This window comes from Canis lupus, chromosome 11, assembly GCF_048164855.1.
Source record: "Canis lupus baileyi chromosome 11, mCanLup2.hap1, whole genome shotgun sequence".
NCBI lineage: Eukaryota > Metazoa > Chordata > Mammalia > Carnivora > Canidae > Canis > Canis lupus.
The window spans coordinates 64264388-64279239 of record NC_132848.1 but is presented as its reverse complement, the minus strand read 5'-3'; the positions used below and the strand labels follow the sequence as shown (position 1 = coordinate 64279239).

General features: G+C 37.0%; 1 protein-coding gene across 3 annotated transcripts in view; it reads left to right on the top strand.

Moving 5' to 3' along the window:
- USP34 (ubiquitin specific peptidase 34) overlaps positions 1–14852 on the top strand; it is a 244806-nt gene that overhangs the window by 81995 nt on the left and 147959 nt on the right. For all 3 annotated transcript variants that reach the window (XM_072768505.1, XM_072768504.1, XM_072768507.1), the window contains exons 7-10: positions 2482–2674; positions 4489–4550; positions 13895–13976; positions 14057–14149. In XM_072768505.1, coding sequence (XP_072624606.1) covers positions 2482–2674; positions 4489–4550; positions 13895–13976; positions 14057–14149 — 430 coding nt within the window. The remainder of the gene's footprint in view (positions 1–2481; positions 2675–4488; positions 4551–13894; positions 13977–14056; positions 14150–14852) is intronic.

Below are 14852 nucleotides of genomic sequence, written 5' to 3'. Positions count from 1 at the left end.
TTATAGAAGGTCTAATTGAAGGAGGAGGTGGCATTTGAGTTTAAGTCTCAAAGAAGGAAACCTAAGAGGTTGGAGAAAGAATTGTATTGATTAGAATTGGAGTGTGAACTGTTAGAGGAGTTCTGTGCTTGTACTTCTTGTCAGTTTTTTTTTTTTTTTAAAGATTTTATTTTATTTATTCATGAGAGACAGAGAGAGAGAGAGGGAGAGGCAGAGACACAGGCAAAGGCAGAACCAGGCTCCATGCAGGGAGCCCAACATGGGACTCGATCCTGGGTCACCAGGATCACGCACCGGGCTGAAGGCAGCACTAAACCGCTGAGCCACCTGGGCTGCCCACTTCTTGTCAGTTTTTGAGTTCTTTATACCTTTCTCACTTAGATAAAGATTTGAGTTCCTATTTTCCTGATACTATTTGAGTTTTTGGAGAAGGTATTAGGAAAATAATCAGATAGTGATGAATTCTATGGAAGTGTAAGGTAATGTGATTAGAAATACAAGGTCTTTCTGAAAGGTGGCATCTGAAGATCATGAATCAGCTAATCAGATGATAATTGCAAGAACATATTCCAGGTAGGAGGAATATAGGATGTAATCTTTGAGGCTGGAAAGAATATGACATTAAAGAAAGTAGAAGCAGACTGTATGGAACATAATGTATAAGGGGGAATAATTATTATTTTTTTTGGGGGCATAATTATTATATGAGGTTGGATAAGCAAGGTCAGGTTATTCAGGATCTTAAAGTCATTATAAAGAGTTTGGATTTGATTTTAGTAATGGGAATCTATTGAAGGGTTTTAAGCAGGTGAGTCATGATGATTTTTAGAAGATCACTTTGGCTTTGAAGTGGATCATAAATTGTAGGATTGTTGGAGTAGAAGCTGGGAAACCAATTGAAAGGTTAGTATGTCGTCTTGGAAAGAAATGATGTATGGTTACTTGTAACAAGGATTGTTGGTGATTTTTGAAAATTGAATTTTTGTCCATTTTATTTTCACTTACAAGATTGGTGATTCTGGAATTTACAGGAGTAAGCATCACTTAAGCACTCCCCCTCAATTTTTATTTTGTACTGTATAATTTACTGAGATGTGGACTGAAAGAACTTGAGGACTTTATTTTGAGATGCCTGTGGGGCATTTAAGTGGCATTTATGAATTGGGACTATAACCATATAATTAAGAACAGGATCATAAATTGAGTTATCAGCATAGAGAAAGCTTTTATTAAACACCTCAAAGTGAATGAGGTCTTCTGGGGAGAGAAATCTAGAAAGTGAATAGAAGTGTGTTGAGGATGGAGCCTCTATCAGTTTGCTTTTGCCATGTAAGAAAACAACCTGCAAATCTTAGTGACTTAAAATAACAGCCATTTATTATTTCTTATAGTTCTTAGGCTGACAAGTTCTTTTGATCTGGGCTGACTTGGCTGGAACTGTACGCTCAAAGGATAGTACCTCATTCATATATCCTCTGGTTGACAGGCTGATTGTTACTGGAAGTGGAGGCGAGTTCCTATTCATCTTCCAGTTGGCTAGGTGTTAGTTGGGGCATTAGCCATGTTTCCTTCATCTGGCAGGATAGCCTGTGTTCCTTTTCTGAGTGAGGAAAGAGTTCCCATCAAGAAAGAGTAAGCTCAAAGGCTTTTTAAGCTTCTGTTTTTGTCACATCTCTTATTGTTCCATTAGTCAAAGCAGCTTTCATGGCAAAGTTCAGATTCAAGGGAGTAGAGAAATACATGACACCTCTTGATGGGAACAATGGCAAAATCGTATTTTAAAGACCTTTATGTAAAGTGATAGAAATAGTTTGGGGCCATTTTGCAATCCATTACAAACCCTGAGATTACTAATGTTGAAATGTTGGATAGAGGAGGAAGAACCAACCAGATAAAATGGGCAAGACCTGAGGAAAACCAGTGATGTCTGGAAGCCAAATAAGAATTATGTTTAAGATGTACACATTTTAAAGTGTTTTGGCTGTGTGGGGAGTAGAGGTACTATTAAATGAAAAGCAGCGGTAAATTTCATTATTAAACCAGGAACTGTATATGTAACATTTATGAGAATAATAAAGCTTTATGGAAGGATCTGAATCCAATGTTAAATTACTTGGCTCTTGACAGTTTCTGATTTACAGTGGACTCAGCAAAGGACATAACGCCTCAGGTCAATCTTTGAAGCATCTTTTATTTTTTAAAATTTTTAAAATTTAAATTCAATTTGCCAACATATAGTATAACACCTAGTGCTCATCACATCAAGTGCCCTCCTTAGTGCCCATCCCCCAGTTACCTCCCCTGCCCCCCCACCGCCCCTTCCACTGAAGCATCTTTTAGAAATGTTAATCCTAGGATGTCAGGTTCTACTTTATTAAACATTTTGAAGGTATGGAGCAAGTGAATATTATTGAATTATTGAAGAGTCTTTAGGAATATTTTGCAAGTTTTTATGTATGTTTTATTTCTGAATCATTTAAGGTATTTATGCAAGCTCTCTGATCAGGAGTTAAGACAGAGCGCGGCTCGAAATATGGCTGACTTAATGTGGAGCACAGTGAAAGAACCACTGGATACAACGTTATGCTTTGATAAAGAAAGCCTAGATCTTGCATTTAAGTACTTTATGTCACCGACTTTGACTATGAGGTTGGCTGGACTAAGTCAGATAACGGTAAGCTATATTTACTTATTTCGAGTCATTTTTTATTTGCTTTCCACACTTTCATCATCCTCATCATAATAACTGTTATTTATGGACTACTTATGTGAGGCTAAGGTATTTTACATACGTTACTTTGTATTGTCTTGATAAATAATTTCAGTATTTTCCCTATTTTAAATATGAAAATTAAGCTTAGAATTAGAAGGATTTGTACTTTAGATCTTTTTTTTTTTTAAGGTTTTATTTAAGAGAGTGAGAGAGAAACAAAGCATGTGCATGCAGGAGCAGGGGAACGGGTAGAGGAAGAAGGAGAAGCAGACTCCCTGCTCAGCAGGGAGCCTTACATGGTGTTTGATACCAGGACCCTGGGATCGTGACCTGAGCCACCCAGCCCCCCCCACACCCCCCTTTTAAAAAGATTTAATCAGTTATTAGAGAGAGAGAGAGAGAGAACATAAGTAGGATAAAGGGGGAAAGAAACAGACTCCGCATTGAGCGGGAATCCTGACATGGGTCTTAATCTCATGCCCCAGGATCATAATCTTAGTGGAAATCGAGAGTCAGACTCTCAACTGATTTAGTCACCCAGGTGCTGCCCCCCCAACTCCTTTTAAAGTAAACTCTTGGCCCAATGTGGAGCCTCTGTGGAGCCCTCTACTCACAATTCCAAAATCAAGAATCCCATGCTCCACTGACTGAGCCAGCCGGGTGCCCTTTGGTCTTCTGGATTTGAGGGTCTCATTCTTTCACCTTTTTTTTTTTTTTTTTTAAACTATGCGATTTTTGTACATTTAGAAAGTGATCTTTTTGTGGAGAGGAAAAGAATTTAGGAGATTGTAAGTAGATACTTAATTCATGTTCCTGTCAGAAGCCATAGATAGTTGAATCATAGGCCAAATTTGATTAATAAAAATATTTTATTTGGATTGGACAGTAGCAAATAATGTTTTATTTTTAATTTTAATTTTAATTTTTATTTTTTTTGCAAATAATGTTTTAAATAGAAATATGTATTATTGTCTTGAGGATGAAATGGGAAGACCTGGTATCCATGAGTCTGTATTCTTGCATAATAGCAATTTGCTAGAGCTAAGTAGATAGCTGAATCCTTTAGGATGAATATGCTTTTTCTGGCTTACCAAGGTCTCCATGAACTTTACTCCTTTGTAGTTCTTGCCTGTTTTTGTAGTGTAGTTATTCTTGAAGTAAGTAGATTATACCCAGGTATTGGGCTTTGTAAATATAGAAAATACTTGACATTTTTCTAAACTAAATCTTGGGATCCCTGGGTGGTGCAGTGGTTTGGCGCCTGCCTTTGGCCCAGGGTGCGATCCTGGAGACCCGGGATCGAATCCCACATCGGGCTCCCGGTGCATGGAGCCTGCTTCTCCCTCTGCCTGTGTCTCTGCCTCTCTCTCTCTCTCTCTCTCTCTCTCTCTGTGACTATCATAAATAAAAATTAAAAAATTAAACTAAATCTTAAATGTGTATATTGAGGGTGCCTTTCCTTTAGTGACATACCGTTTGCTTGCATTAGATTTTTGTAATTTTCCCTTATTTAGCTTTGCTTTCTCATTTTCTCTCTTGTACTTAGTGGAATAAAGCGTGAGTATTACTGGTAGAATGAAATTATTTTAATATGATAAAGGAAATTACCAGACTAATTGGTAAGTGTGTATGTGAATCTTATTGTTTGTCTAGTGTTTTATAATTTTGATCTAGTTACTGATTTTATATATCTCAAATCATGCTTCTTCACAGTTGGTAACATATCAGAAAAAAATTTGTAAAAAATACAAAACTAATTTTTTCTTTAATTATAGAATCAACTTCATACCTTCAATGATGTATGCAATAATGAATCCTTGGTATCAGACACAGAAACGTAAGTAGGAGCATTAATTTATACATAAGTTTATTGTCTTCCTGTGCAGCTGCTTATATGGTAAATGATAATTGTGACTTTATTAGGTTTGAAGTGTTTATTAGAAATTCTTTGCCTTGTGGCTTCATTTGTACAGTCTTGAAAAAGCTTTCAGAACAATATATTGAAACATTTGTTTTTTAAAAGATACACCAACACATAGTGTTAATGTCGCAAAAATGCAAAAGGGTACTATTTATAAAGGAGAATTTAGTAGTAAAGAATATGGTATTAATAGATTTCAGAAAGTACATTTGATGCTGATAATGTGAAGACCTTATTAGCACATTTTATGGGAAAAAACCAAGTTAACGATGTTCAAGATTAGAAAGAAGTCGTTATTATAGCTTAGGGCTTTTCAGTATCTTAGAAATATTTATTTATTCAAGTATTCCATTTAGGGGTTTGTCCAGTGTATAAATCCCTTTTAAAATCTCATTTGGGTAGTAATATCTTTTGCTTGAACAGAGTTGTATAGTTTTAAATTAAGTTTATAGTGTAGGTCATTGTTAGAAAATTCATAATAATACGAATAAGTCATATTTTTGCTTTACTCTAACTTCTGTGCACTGATTTTATTTCTTCCCTATGGGGTTAATCTCAGTTGAAACCAACCCCTCATGAATTGGAAAGCCAAAGATGTCTCTTTACTCTTTTTCTTTTCCTGGCTAACAAGTTCTTATCTTTCCAATATATGTTATGATGATTAGATTTATTATCAGGCCATTCTTTCATCTCTGGAAACATTCTTTATCAGTGATCCCCTTAAAATACGTTGCCTAGAATTGGTCATAGCTTTATAAATTCTGGGTCATGCCTGGAGTGCTATTTCCCACTGTCAAGACCTTACATAGACTCCACTGTAAAACTACAGCTCTGGATTTCTCTTTTAATCCCTTAGTAGCCCCCCTCCCCCAGTCTCTTTACTCCATAAGACTGCCTGAGAGAATGTTAAATTTGCCAATGCAGTTATCATCCCATACCTCTGTCGCCCCCCCTCCCCCCAAAAAACCCCATATATATCCTGGGATATCAATACAGGAACTTCACCTTTCCAGGACTGGTAGCTGAAATAGAGATAGGAAGGAATTCCATTAAAAAAAAGAAGTGTAAGGAAATATACATACTAAAGACATGATTAAGAAAAGGAGGAGAGTCAGAATTTTGAGGAATAGTGGGTAGAGGTAGTTCAAATTGGGAAGACAAGGGTTCTTAAAACATGAGCAAATTGGAACAAATAGAAAAACCATAACTACTGTTGCAGCTTATGAATTGTGTTCTTTTTAGCAGTTTAATTCGGGTATAGATACTGTACCTATCATAAAATTGACCTGTTTTTACAGCAAATTTTAGGGAATTGACAGGTTTGTGTGAAAATCATCATAATCCATTGTAGAACATTTCCATCACTTCATAAAGATCCCATATGCACATTTGTAGTCAGTTCCTAGTCTTATTTTTTCCCCGCTAATATACTTTGTCTCTATAGAATTATTCCTTTTTGGGCATTTCACATGGATGGAATTAGAATAGTCCTCTTTTTCATTTAGTTTATTTCATTTACTCTTTGACTATACTGTTTTTCTTGAGGTTCATTTATGTTGTGGAGTGAATTAGAACGTCAGTACTTTTTTTCTTTTCTTTTTTTTTAAGATTTTATTTATTTATTTACTTATTTATTTATTTATTTATTTATTTATTTATTTATTTATGAGAGAGAGAGAGAGAGAGAGAGAAGCAGAGACACAGACAGAGGAGAAGCAGGCTCCTGCAGGGAGCCTGATGTGGGACTCGATCCCAGGTCTCCAGGATTTGGCCCTGGGCCAAAGGTGGCGCTAAACTGCTGAGCCACCCGGGCTGCCCAGAACTTCAGTACTTTTTATTACAGAATAGGATTACACTATGTAGATACAACATTGTGTTGTTGGCTATTTTAATTATTTTTACTCTTTGGTTAGTATGAATAATGGTCCTTTATTTTACTTCTTAGAGGATTTGTTTTAGAGAGAGTGTGTGTTTGTGCCTATATGCAAGCAGCAGGGAGGGGCAGAGGGAGCGGGAGACAATCTCAGGCCGACTCCTCACTGAGTGCAGAGCCTGAGGTGAGGTCAGTCTTAGGACCTTGAGATCATGACCTGAGCCAAAATCAAGAGTATGATGCTTAACCAATTGAGCCAGCCAGATGCCTCCTGAATGATGTTTCTTTAAATATACATGTCCATATCTTTTTATAGACATGTTTTCTTTCTTTCTTAATTTTTTTTTTTTTTGGTAAATAGTATAATTGCTGGTTTGCTCATTTATCTCACTTTTTAAAAAAAATTGTCAATATTTTCCAACATAACTGCATCATTTTACATTCCTACTAGTATGAGTGTTATGAGGGATCTAGTTTCTGCCCATTCTCAGGAGCACTTGTTATTATGTGTTTTTGATTATAGCTGTGCTACTGGGTATAAAGAAATATTTCATTATGGCTTTAATTTTGCATTTCCCTAATTAATGATGGTGAACATCTTTTTATACGGTTACTTGCCTTTCTGTTTTATGTCCTGTTTTGTTTTGGTTTTGGTAAATTGTTTATGCATTTTATTTTTTTGCCTAGTTTTTAATTGAATTGTCTTTTTTTATGGACTAGCATAAGATGTCTACTACAGAATATTCATGGGTCCTTAGGAAGACTATACTTAGCTTTCCTCCCCTCTTTCTGTGCTGTCATAATGATGCACATGAATGTCCTGGCAGTTTCTCTCAAGAATATTAACAGTACTGAAAAGAGAGGCAAACGCCAGGTTCTAATTAGGCCGTGCTCCAAAGTCCTCTTCTGGTTTCTAAACTGATGATGAATCATGTTTACATTGGCAAATATGAAATCATTGGTAAGCACAGGCCTGGGAAAATTGTTTTGAACCTCATAGGTTAAACAAGTGTGGAGTGATCAGTCCCAGATTTGATGTACATGTCAAAGATCTAGAAAAATGGCAGAAAATCTGCTCCTGTCCTGCCAGTTTGGTTTCATTGTAATGACAACCTCAGGTGATTGCATGGACCAGAAAGAAATAAGATGAAAATGGAAGGGAACATCCGGGGATTCGTTTTCTAGGGATCTAATACAGAAGTGCAAATAAAATGCCTCAGTGGACTTTGGTCCTTCAAAAAAAAAAAAAAAAAAGGCTGTTTATTTTGACGTTTATGTCTGTTAGGTCTAATGAGTTTGTGATATTGTTTGCTTTCTGCCTAGTTCTATTACTGAGAGTAATTACTGAAATCTCTAATTCCATTTAATCTTCATTTTGTGTTGTATACCGTATTTGTGAATTTGCCTGTTTGCTGCAATTTATTTCTAACCCCCAAATCAACACTTGTGCTGCTTTTCATGGTCATTTGTGGACATGCAGAGAGGAGTAAAAAATCTGAGCTGCTCAACATGCACATTCCCAGCTGAAGGCAAACAAGGTGATGCTCTGCCTTCTTTTGTTAGCGCTGGCACAGAGGTGACCAAAGAATGGAAATGGTAGGCAGTGCGTTGTAGTTGCAAAGCTCAGTTCTGAGGCCATCTGAGTAGAAAGTGAACCCCGACAGGTTAGTGGGACAGCCGTAGCCATATCATTTAAACACTTCTGAAGCTCATTTTGTAAGATAACAGAAAAAGGAAGATAAGTTGTGTGTGTGTGTGTGTGTGTGTTTTAGGACTTAAAATGAAAGTGTTTTAGTATTAATTTAGTGCAGCAACTTTAAAGAATTGTCAGGAGCAACAAAATTGACTGTATTGTCTTTATTTCCCATCAGTTGTGTGTATATAATGGCATAGTATTCAACCATAAAAAAGAATGAAATCTTGCATTCCATGACAACATGGATAAGACCTTGAGGATGTTAACTAAGTGAGATAAGTCATAGAGAAAGATGTAGGAACTCATTTGTGGGCTTGAGAAACAACAAACCAAAGCTTGTAGGTGATTATCAGAGGTGGAGGATGGGGAGTGAGTGAAATGGGTGAAAGGACTCAACAGGCATAAACTTCCAGTTAGTAAGTTAGAGTTGTAATGTATAGTATGTTGACTATAGTAATACTGTACTACATATTTGAAAGTTGCTAAGAAATTAGATCTTAAAGTTTACTATTACAAGGAAAAAAACTTTTTTGTAATTGCATGGTGATGGATGTTAACTAGACTTAGTGTGGTGATCATTTCATAATATATACAAATACTGATCATTGTTTTACACCTGAAACTAATAAAATGTTGTAGGTCATAGCCCCTGGCATCTTTACAGAAGGGGTACCTTCCTTGCATCACCCTTAAGTGGGAACTTCAAGATAAATTTTAGTTCTGTGAATGCGTGTCTTTAAATTAATTTTGCATATGGATTGTAGAACAAATTGTGTACTTAGATCATATAAGATACGCATTTAAACAAATCCAGTCTTCCAATCAGCGGCAAATGGAAAGTCACATTATTGTACTGAGTAGTGCTTCTAAAGAGCACCCACTTTATGATGCAGTTGATAAAGATGCTAATAAGGACTTTTACCCATTAAAGCAGCAGGTGAGAATAATTTGAAAAAGGATTCAAGGGGTCGGTATTAGCTAATTTAGTGCAGTGGATTTATGTGTGTGCCACAGAGAGTAACAAGAATTGGCTGTATTATCTTTTTCTCCCTTCAATTCTGTTGTTTTTGTTTCATGTATTTGGTACATTTTTTTTAGATCCACATATGTTTATAGTGGTCATGTTCAAAATAATTTCATCCTTTTCTCAGTAAAAAATGTCCTACTTTATTATCTTTTTAAAAAGTTGTATTTAAATTCAATTAACATACAAGGTATTACTGGTTTCAGAGGTAGAGGTCAGTGGCTTATCTCATCAGTTTTTTAGAGAGCACACACCTGTGAGTTGGGGAGGAGGAGACAGAGCAAAGGAAGAGAGAGAATCTTAAGCAGGCTCCATGCCTAGCCCTGGACCCAATATGGGGCTCAATCTCTAATCTCTGAGATCATGACCTGAACTGAAATCAAGAAGTCAGATACTAAATGGACTGAGCCGCCCAGGCATGTTCCTTATCAGTCTTAAATAATACCCAGTGCTCATTATGTCATGTGCCATCCTTAATGTCCATCACCCAGTCACCCCATCCCCGCACCATCCTCCTCTCCAGTAACCCTTCATGTGTTTCCTGTGATTAAGAGTCTCTTATGGTTTGTCTCCTTCTCAGATTTTGTCTTGTTTTATTTTTGCCTCTCTTCCCCTAATGATTCTCTTGTTTCTTAAATTGCACATATGAGTGAGATCATGTTATAATTGTCTTTCTCTGATTGACTTATTTCACTTAGCATAATATCCTCTAGTTCTATCCATGTTGTAAATGGCAAGATTTCAATTTTTAAAAAATTTTATTTATTCATTCATGAGGGATACATAGAAAGAGGCAGACACACAGGCAGAGGGAGTAGCAGGCTCCTCATAGGGAGCCTGATGTGAGACTTGATCCCTGGACTAGGATCACGCCCAGAGCCAAAGGCAGACACTCACCGCTGAGCCACGCAGGTGTTCCAAGATTTCATTTTTTTGGTAGCAGAGTAGTATTCCAGCGTGTGTGTGTGTATAAATATATACACCACATCTTCTTTGTCTATTCACCTGTCAGTGGACATCTGGGCTCTTTCCATAGTTTGGCTACTGGGGACATTGCTGCTATAAACATTGGGGTGCAGGTACCCCTTCGGATCACTGCATTTGTATCTTTGGAGTAAATACCCAGTAGTGCAGTTGCTGGATTGTAGGAGACCTCTATTTTCAACTTTTTGAAGAACCTCCAAACTGTTTTCCAGAGTGGCTGCACCAGCTTGCATTCCCACCAATAGTGTAAGAAGGTTCCCCATTCTCTGTATCCTTGCCAACATCTGTTGTTTCCTGACTTGCTAGTTTTAGCCATTTGACTGGTATAAGGTGATATCTCATTGTGGTTTTGATTTGTATTTCTCTGATGCCGAATGATATTGAGTGTCTGTTGGCTCGATTTGTCTCTTTTAAACATTTTGTTTTTGTTTTTTTATATGTTTTGTTTTTCTGTTTTGCCTTTATTGCCTTTATCCTAGTATACCATCTTAATTCCATTGATTTTATTTATTTATTTTTTATTTATAAGATTTTATTTATTTATTCATGAGAGAGGCAGACACAGGCAGAGGGAGAAGCAGGCCCCCTGCGGGGTGGGAGTGGGGGTGGGGGAAAGCCTGATGCTGGACTCCATCCCAGGACCCCGGGATCACAACCTGAGCCAAAGGCAGATGCTCCACCACTGAGCCATCCAAGTGCCCCAATTCCATTGATTTTTTAATACTTCAAAAATTATTTTTTTAATGGCTGCATTATAGGTTACAGTAAGCATCTTAGTTACTTCCTCTTTACCTCAGATTTCCTAAATATTAATAATAATTTAGTGAAACACAGAAACATTGTTCCAGTATAGCTCTTTGCTTCTGGTGAGAAATCAGCTGTTAAACTTACTGGGGTTCCCCTTTTAGACATATTTCACTTTCTCTTTCTAATATCAAGATTTTCCTCTTCATCTTTGGCTTTTATTTTATTTTTTAAAGATTTTATTTATTTATTTATTCATGAGAGACACACACAGAGAGAGGCAGAGACACAAGCAGAGGGAGAAGCAGGCTCCACGCAAGGAGCCCCACAACAAATTCCAACTAAGATACACCCAGGGAGAAACAGCTAGCCTCCTCATTAAACTGTTAAAAGCCAAAGATGGGGCAGCCCTGGTGGTGCAGCGGTTTGGTGCCGCCTGCGGCCCAGGGTGTGATCCTGGAGACCCGGGGTCCAGATTATCAAACAGTGCCAAGTGATTTTGAACTTTTTGGCAGCGGAAGGGAGATTGAGTACTCAGCATATTGACTGTATTTGGGCTGCAGCACAGGTAATATTAACTGGTCACATTTATTAAGTGCTTCCTTATTATTTGTTCTAAGTGTTTTATTCCCTTATGAGGTAGATCTGTTCTAATTTTATAGCTAAACATTTTTTAGCAAAGTGATATATTTTGGCCATAATTTATGTAGTTTGCTTTGGTTTTGGTCATCCCACTTCTTCTGGGAATCCACTTATATGTAAGTTTCTGCAGCCCTGAGTAGTTGTGATTAATAATGTTCAGCTTTGGGCAGCCCCGGTGGCGCTGCGGTTTGGCGCCGCCTGCAGCCCAGGGCGTGATCCTGGAGACCCTGGATCAAGTCCCACGTCAGGCTCCCTGGATGGAGCCTGCTTCTCCCTCTGCCTGTGTCTCTGCTTCTCTCTCTATCTCTCTGTGTCTCTCATGAATGAATAAATAAAATCTTTTAAAAAAAATAATGTTCAGCTTTATACTTGGCTAAATTGTAGTTATAATTCTGAATCCTTACAAAAGTCCATGGGTCTCCTTATAATATCCTTCAAGATACCAAAAGAATGAGGTTTATTTTTTTATAATTGCTGAATTGTCTTTCTGTATGTTTAGGAGAGGGTCAGATAATTGACTCAAGGATCATAGCTTTTATAGGGATGTCCAAGAATAGATAAATCATTAGTTTTATTTTTATTTAGTTTATTTTGGAGATAAAGCAAGTGAGCAGGGAGGAGAAGCAGAGGGAGAGGGACAAGCAGATTGTGCTGAGCACAGATCCTGACATGGGGCTTGATCCCATGACCCTTAGATCATTATCTGAGCTGCAATCAAGAGTTGGACACTTAACTGTCTTGGGACACACAGGTGCCCCATTTTGTTCCTAAAGATTTTATTTATTTTTAGAGAGAATGTGCATGTGAGGGGATATCAATAGTTTTAATGTTTTCCCTTTTGAAGCCCATATATACCTAACTCATAGCTTGCTTTTTCCTCCTTAGACTTAAAAGGCTTTTTAAATTTAATTCTTATATAGATAAATAAGATAAATTATTTCATCTTTTCAGTTTTTCTGTGTATAATTCATATAGATGGAAAGATGTGGGAGCTCTTGTGGCCAGTCCTGTTTTGAAATCTATTTTCTTTCATTTAGAATATACCTGTCACTACTTTTTTCATTAAATGTTTGGTAATAGCCTTTCTTTTCTTTTCTTTTCTTTTCTTTTCTTTTCTTTTCTTTTCTTTTCTTTTCTTTTCTTTTCTTTCTTTCTTTCTTTCATTCATTCATGATTTTATTTATTTATTCATGAGAGGCACACACACACAGAGAGAGGCACAGGCAGAGGGAGAAACAGGCTCCATGCAGGGAGCCCGATGTGGGACTCGATCCCAGGTCTCCAGGATCACACCCTGGGCTGAAGGCGGTGCTAAACCGCTGAGCCACCCAGGCTGCCCTGGTAATAGCCATTTAAAAATGTTTTTAAAGAAATAGGCAATCTGAAGAAGCCTGTATTTATTAAAGAAATTGAATCAAGATTTACTGACTTTGCTGGAGTGCTTGGGTGGCTCAGTTGGCTAAGCATCCAACTCTTAATTTCAGCTCAGGTCATGATCTTGGGGATATGAGATCAAGCCCTGTGTTGGGCTCTGTGCCTGCTTAAGATTCTCTCTCCCCCCTCTCCCTCCAACTCCCCCAAAAAAGCATTACAGACTTTGTCAAACAGCATCAGGCCCATATGTGTTCATTGGTGAATTCTATCATTTAAAGAAGAAATTTAAGGAAGAAGTTACCCTAATACCAAAGACATGTAAGAAAACTACAGCCCAGTATGTCTCATGAACATAAATGCAAAAATCCTTGTAGAATATAAGCAAATCACCTCCAGTAATATGTAACGAGAACTATATACCACAACCAAGTAAGTTTTATTTCAGGGATACAAGCCTATTTCAATTCATGTAATCCATCACATCAACAGGCTAAGGGAAAAAAAATCACACAATCATATGAATAAAGAAAAAGCATTTGGCAAACTCAAACATTCAAGGTAAAAACTGAGTGAATCAGAGAGAACTTCCTCAACTTGGTAAAGAAATTACAGCTAGCATTATTTTATTAGAACCTCAAAGGTTTTCCAGTCAGGAATAAGCAAAAAGGTATTTGGTCTCATCATGGTCTTTTAACATTGTACTGGAATCCTACCTAATGCAGTAAGGCAAGGCAAGGAGACAAAAGTTGGGACAGATTGGGAAGCAAGAAATTGATCTTTGATTGGAGATGACATGATCATCTGTATAGAAAATCTGAAAGAATTGATGGACTCATGGAACCTAGCGAGCAAGTACAGCAAGGTTTGGGAAAGAATGATAATAACGTTTTAATGTGTTAACTGTCTTTATTATTTAATTTTAGGTCCATTGCAAAAGAACTTGCAGACTGGCTTATCAGCAACAATGTGGTAGAGCATATATTTGGACCAAATTTACATATTGAGGTTTGTGAACAATTATATGACTGATCTATTAAGAGAAGAATACTTTAGAAGATTAGCTATAATGAGATTTTCTTTTCCAGATTATCAAACAGTGCCAAGTGATTTTGAACTTTTTGGCAGCGGAAGGGAGATTGAGTACTCAGCATATTGACTGTATTTGGGCTGCAGCACAGGTAATATTAACTGGTCACATTTATTAAGTGCTTCCTTATTATTTGTTCTAAGTGTTTTATTCCCTTATGAGGTAGATCTTTTCTAATTTTATAGCTAAAGAAACTGAGACATAGAGAAAGTTGGGTATGGAATCTGTGGAATCTGGCTTTTCACAATCTATGTCTTCCTACATTACGGGTAGAATTGAAGGAAATGAGAATTAGTCAATTAGACATTGTACATGAAACCATCTTGGTTTTTTAAGAGACATTTACCTATTATGTTTTGTTGATATATAGTAAACCATTCTATCCTGAATGTTGTGTTGGTATTTTTCTTTCCTGTTATACTGGTTTTTTTTTTTTCTTTAGTCTTTTGAATAAGCATATATCTGCACGGTTCAAAACAAAAAAAAAGTGTATGTTATATATTTCCCTCCCTCCTGTCCCTGTTTCCCAGGAATGCAGATCTTCTTAGGGTACGTCATATTTTCTACATAAGTGGCTACCTGTAAGCTTTTTCCTTGTCTTTTTTTTTGGGGGGGGGGGCTCTTTATTACAAATGTTGCATACTAAATGGACTTGGCTTCCCCCCCCACTTTATTCTGAAGATTATTGCTACATATCACTACATAAAACACCGATTTTTTTAAAGAGAGCATAGTGTTTTAGTATGATATTTAATTCCCATTCATAGGCATTATCTTTTCCCAATCTTTCCTGC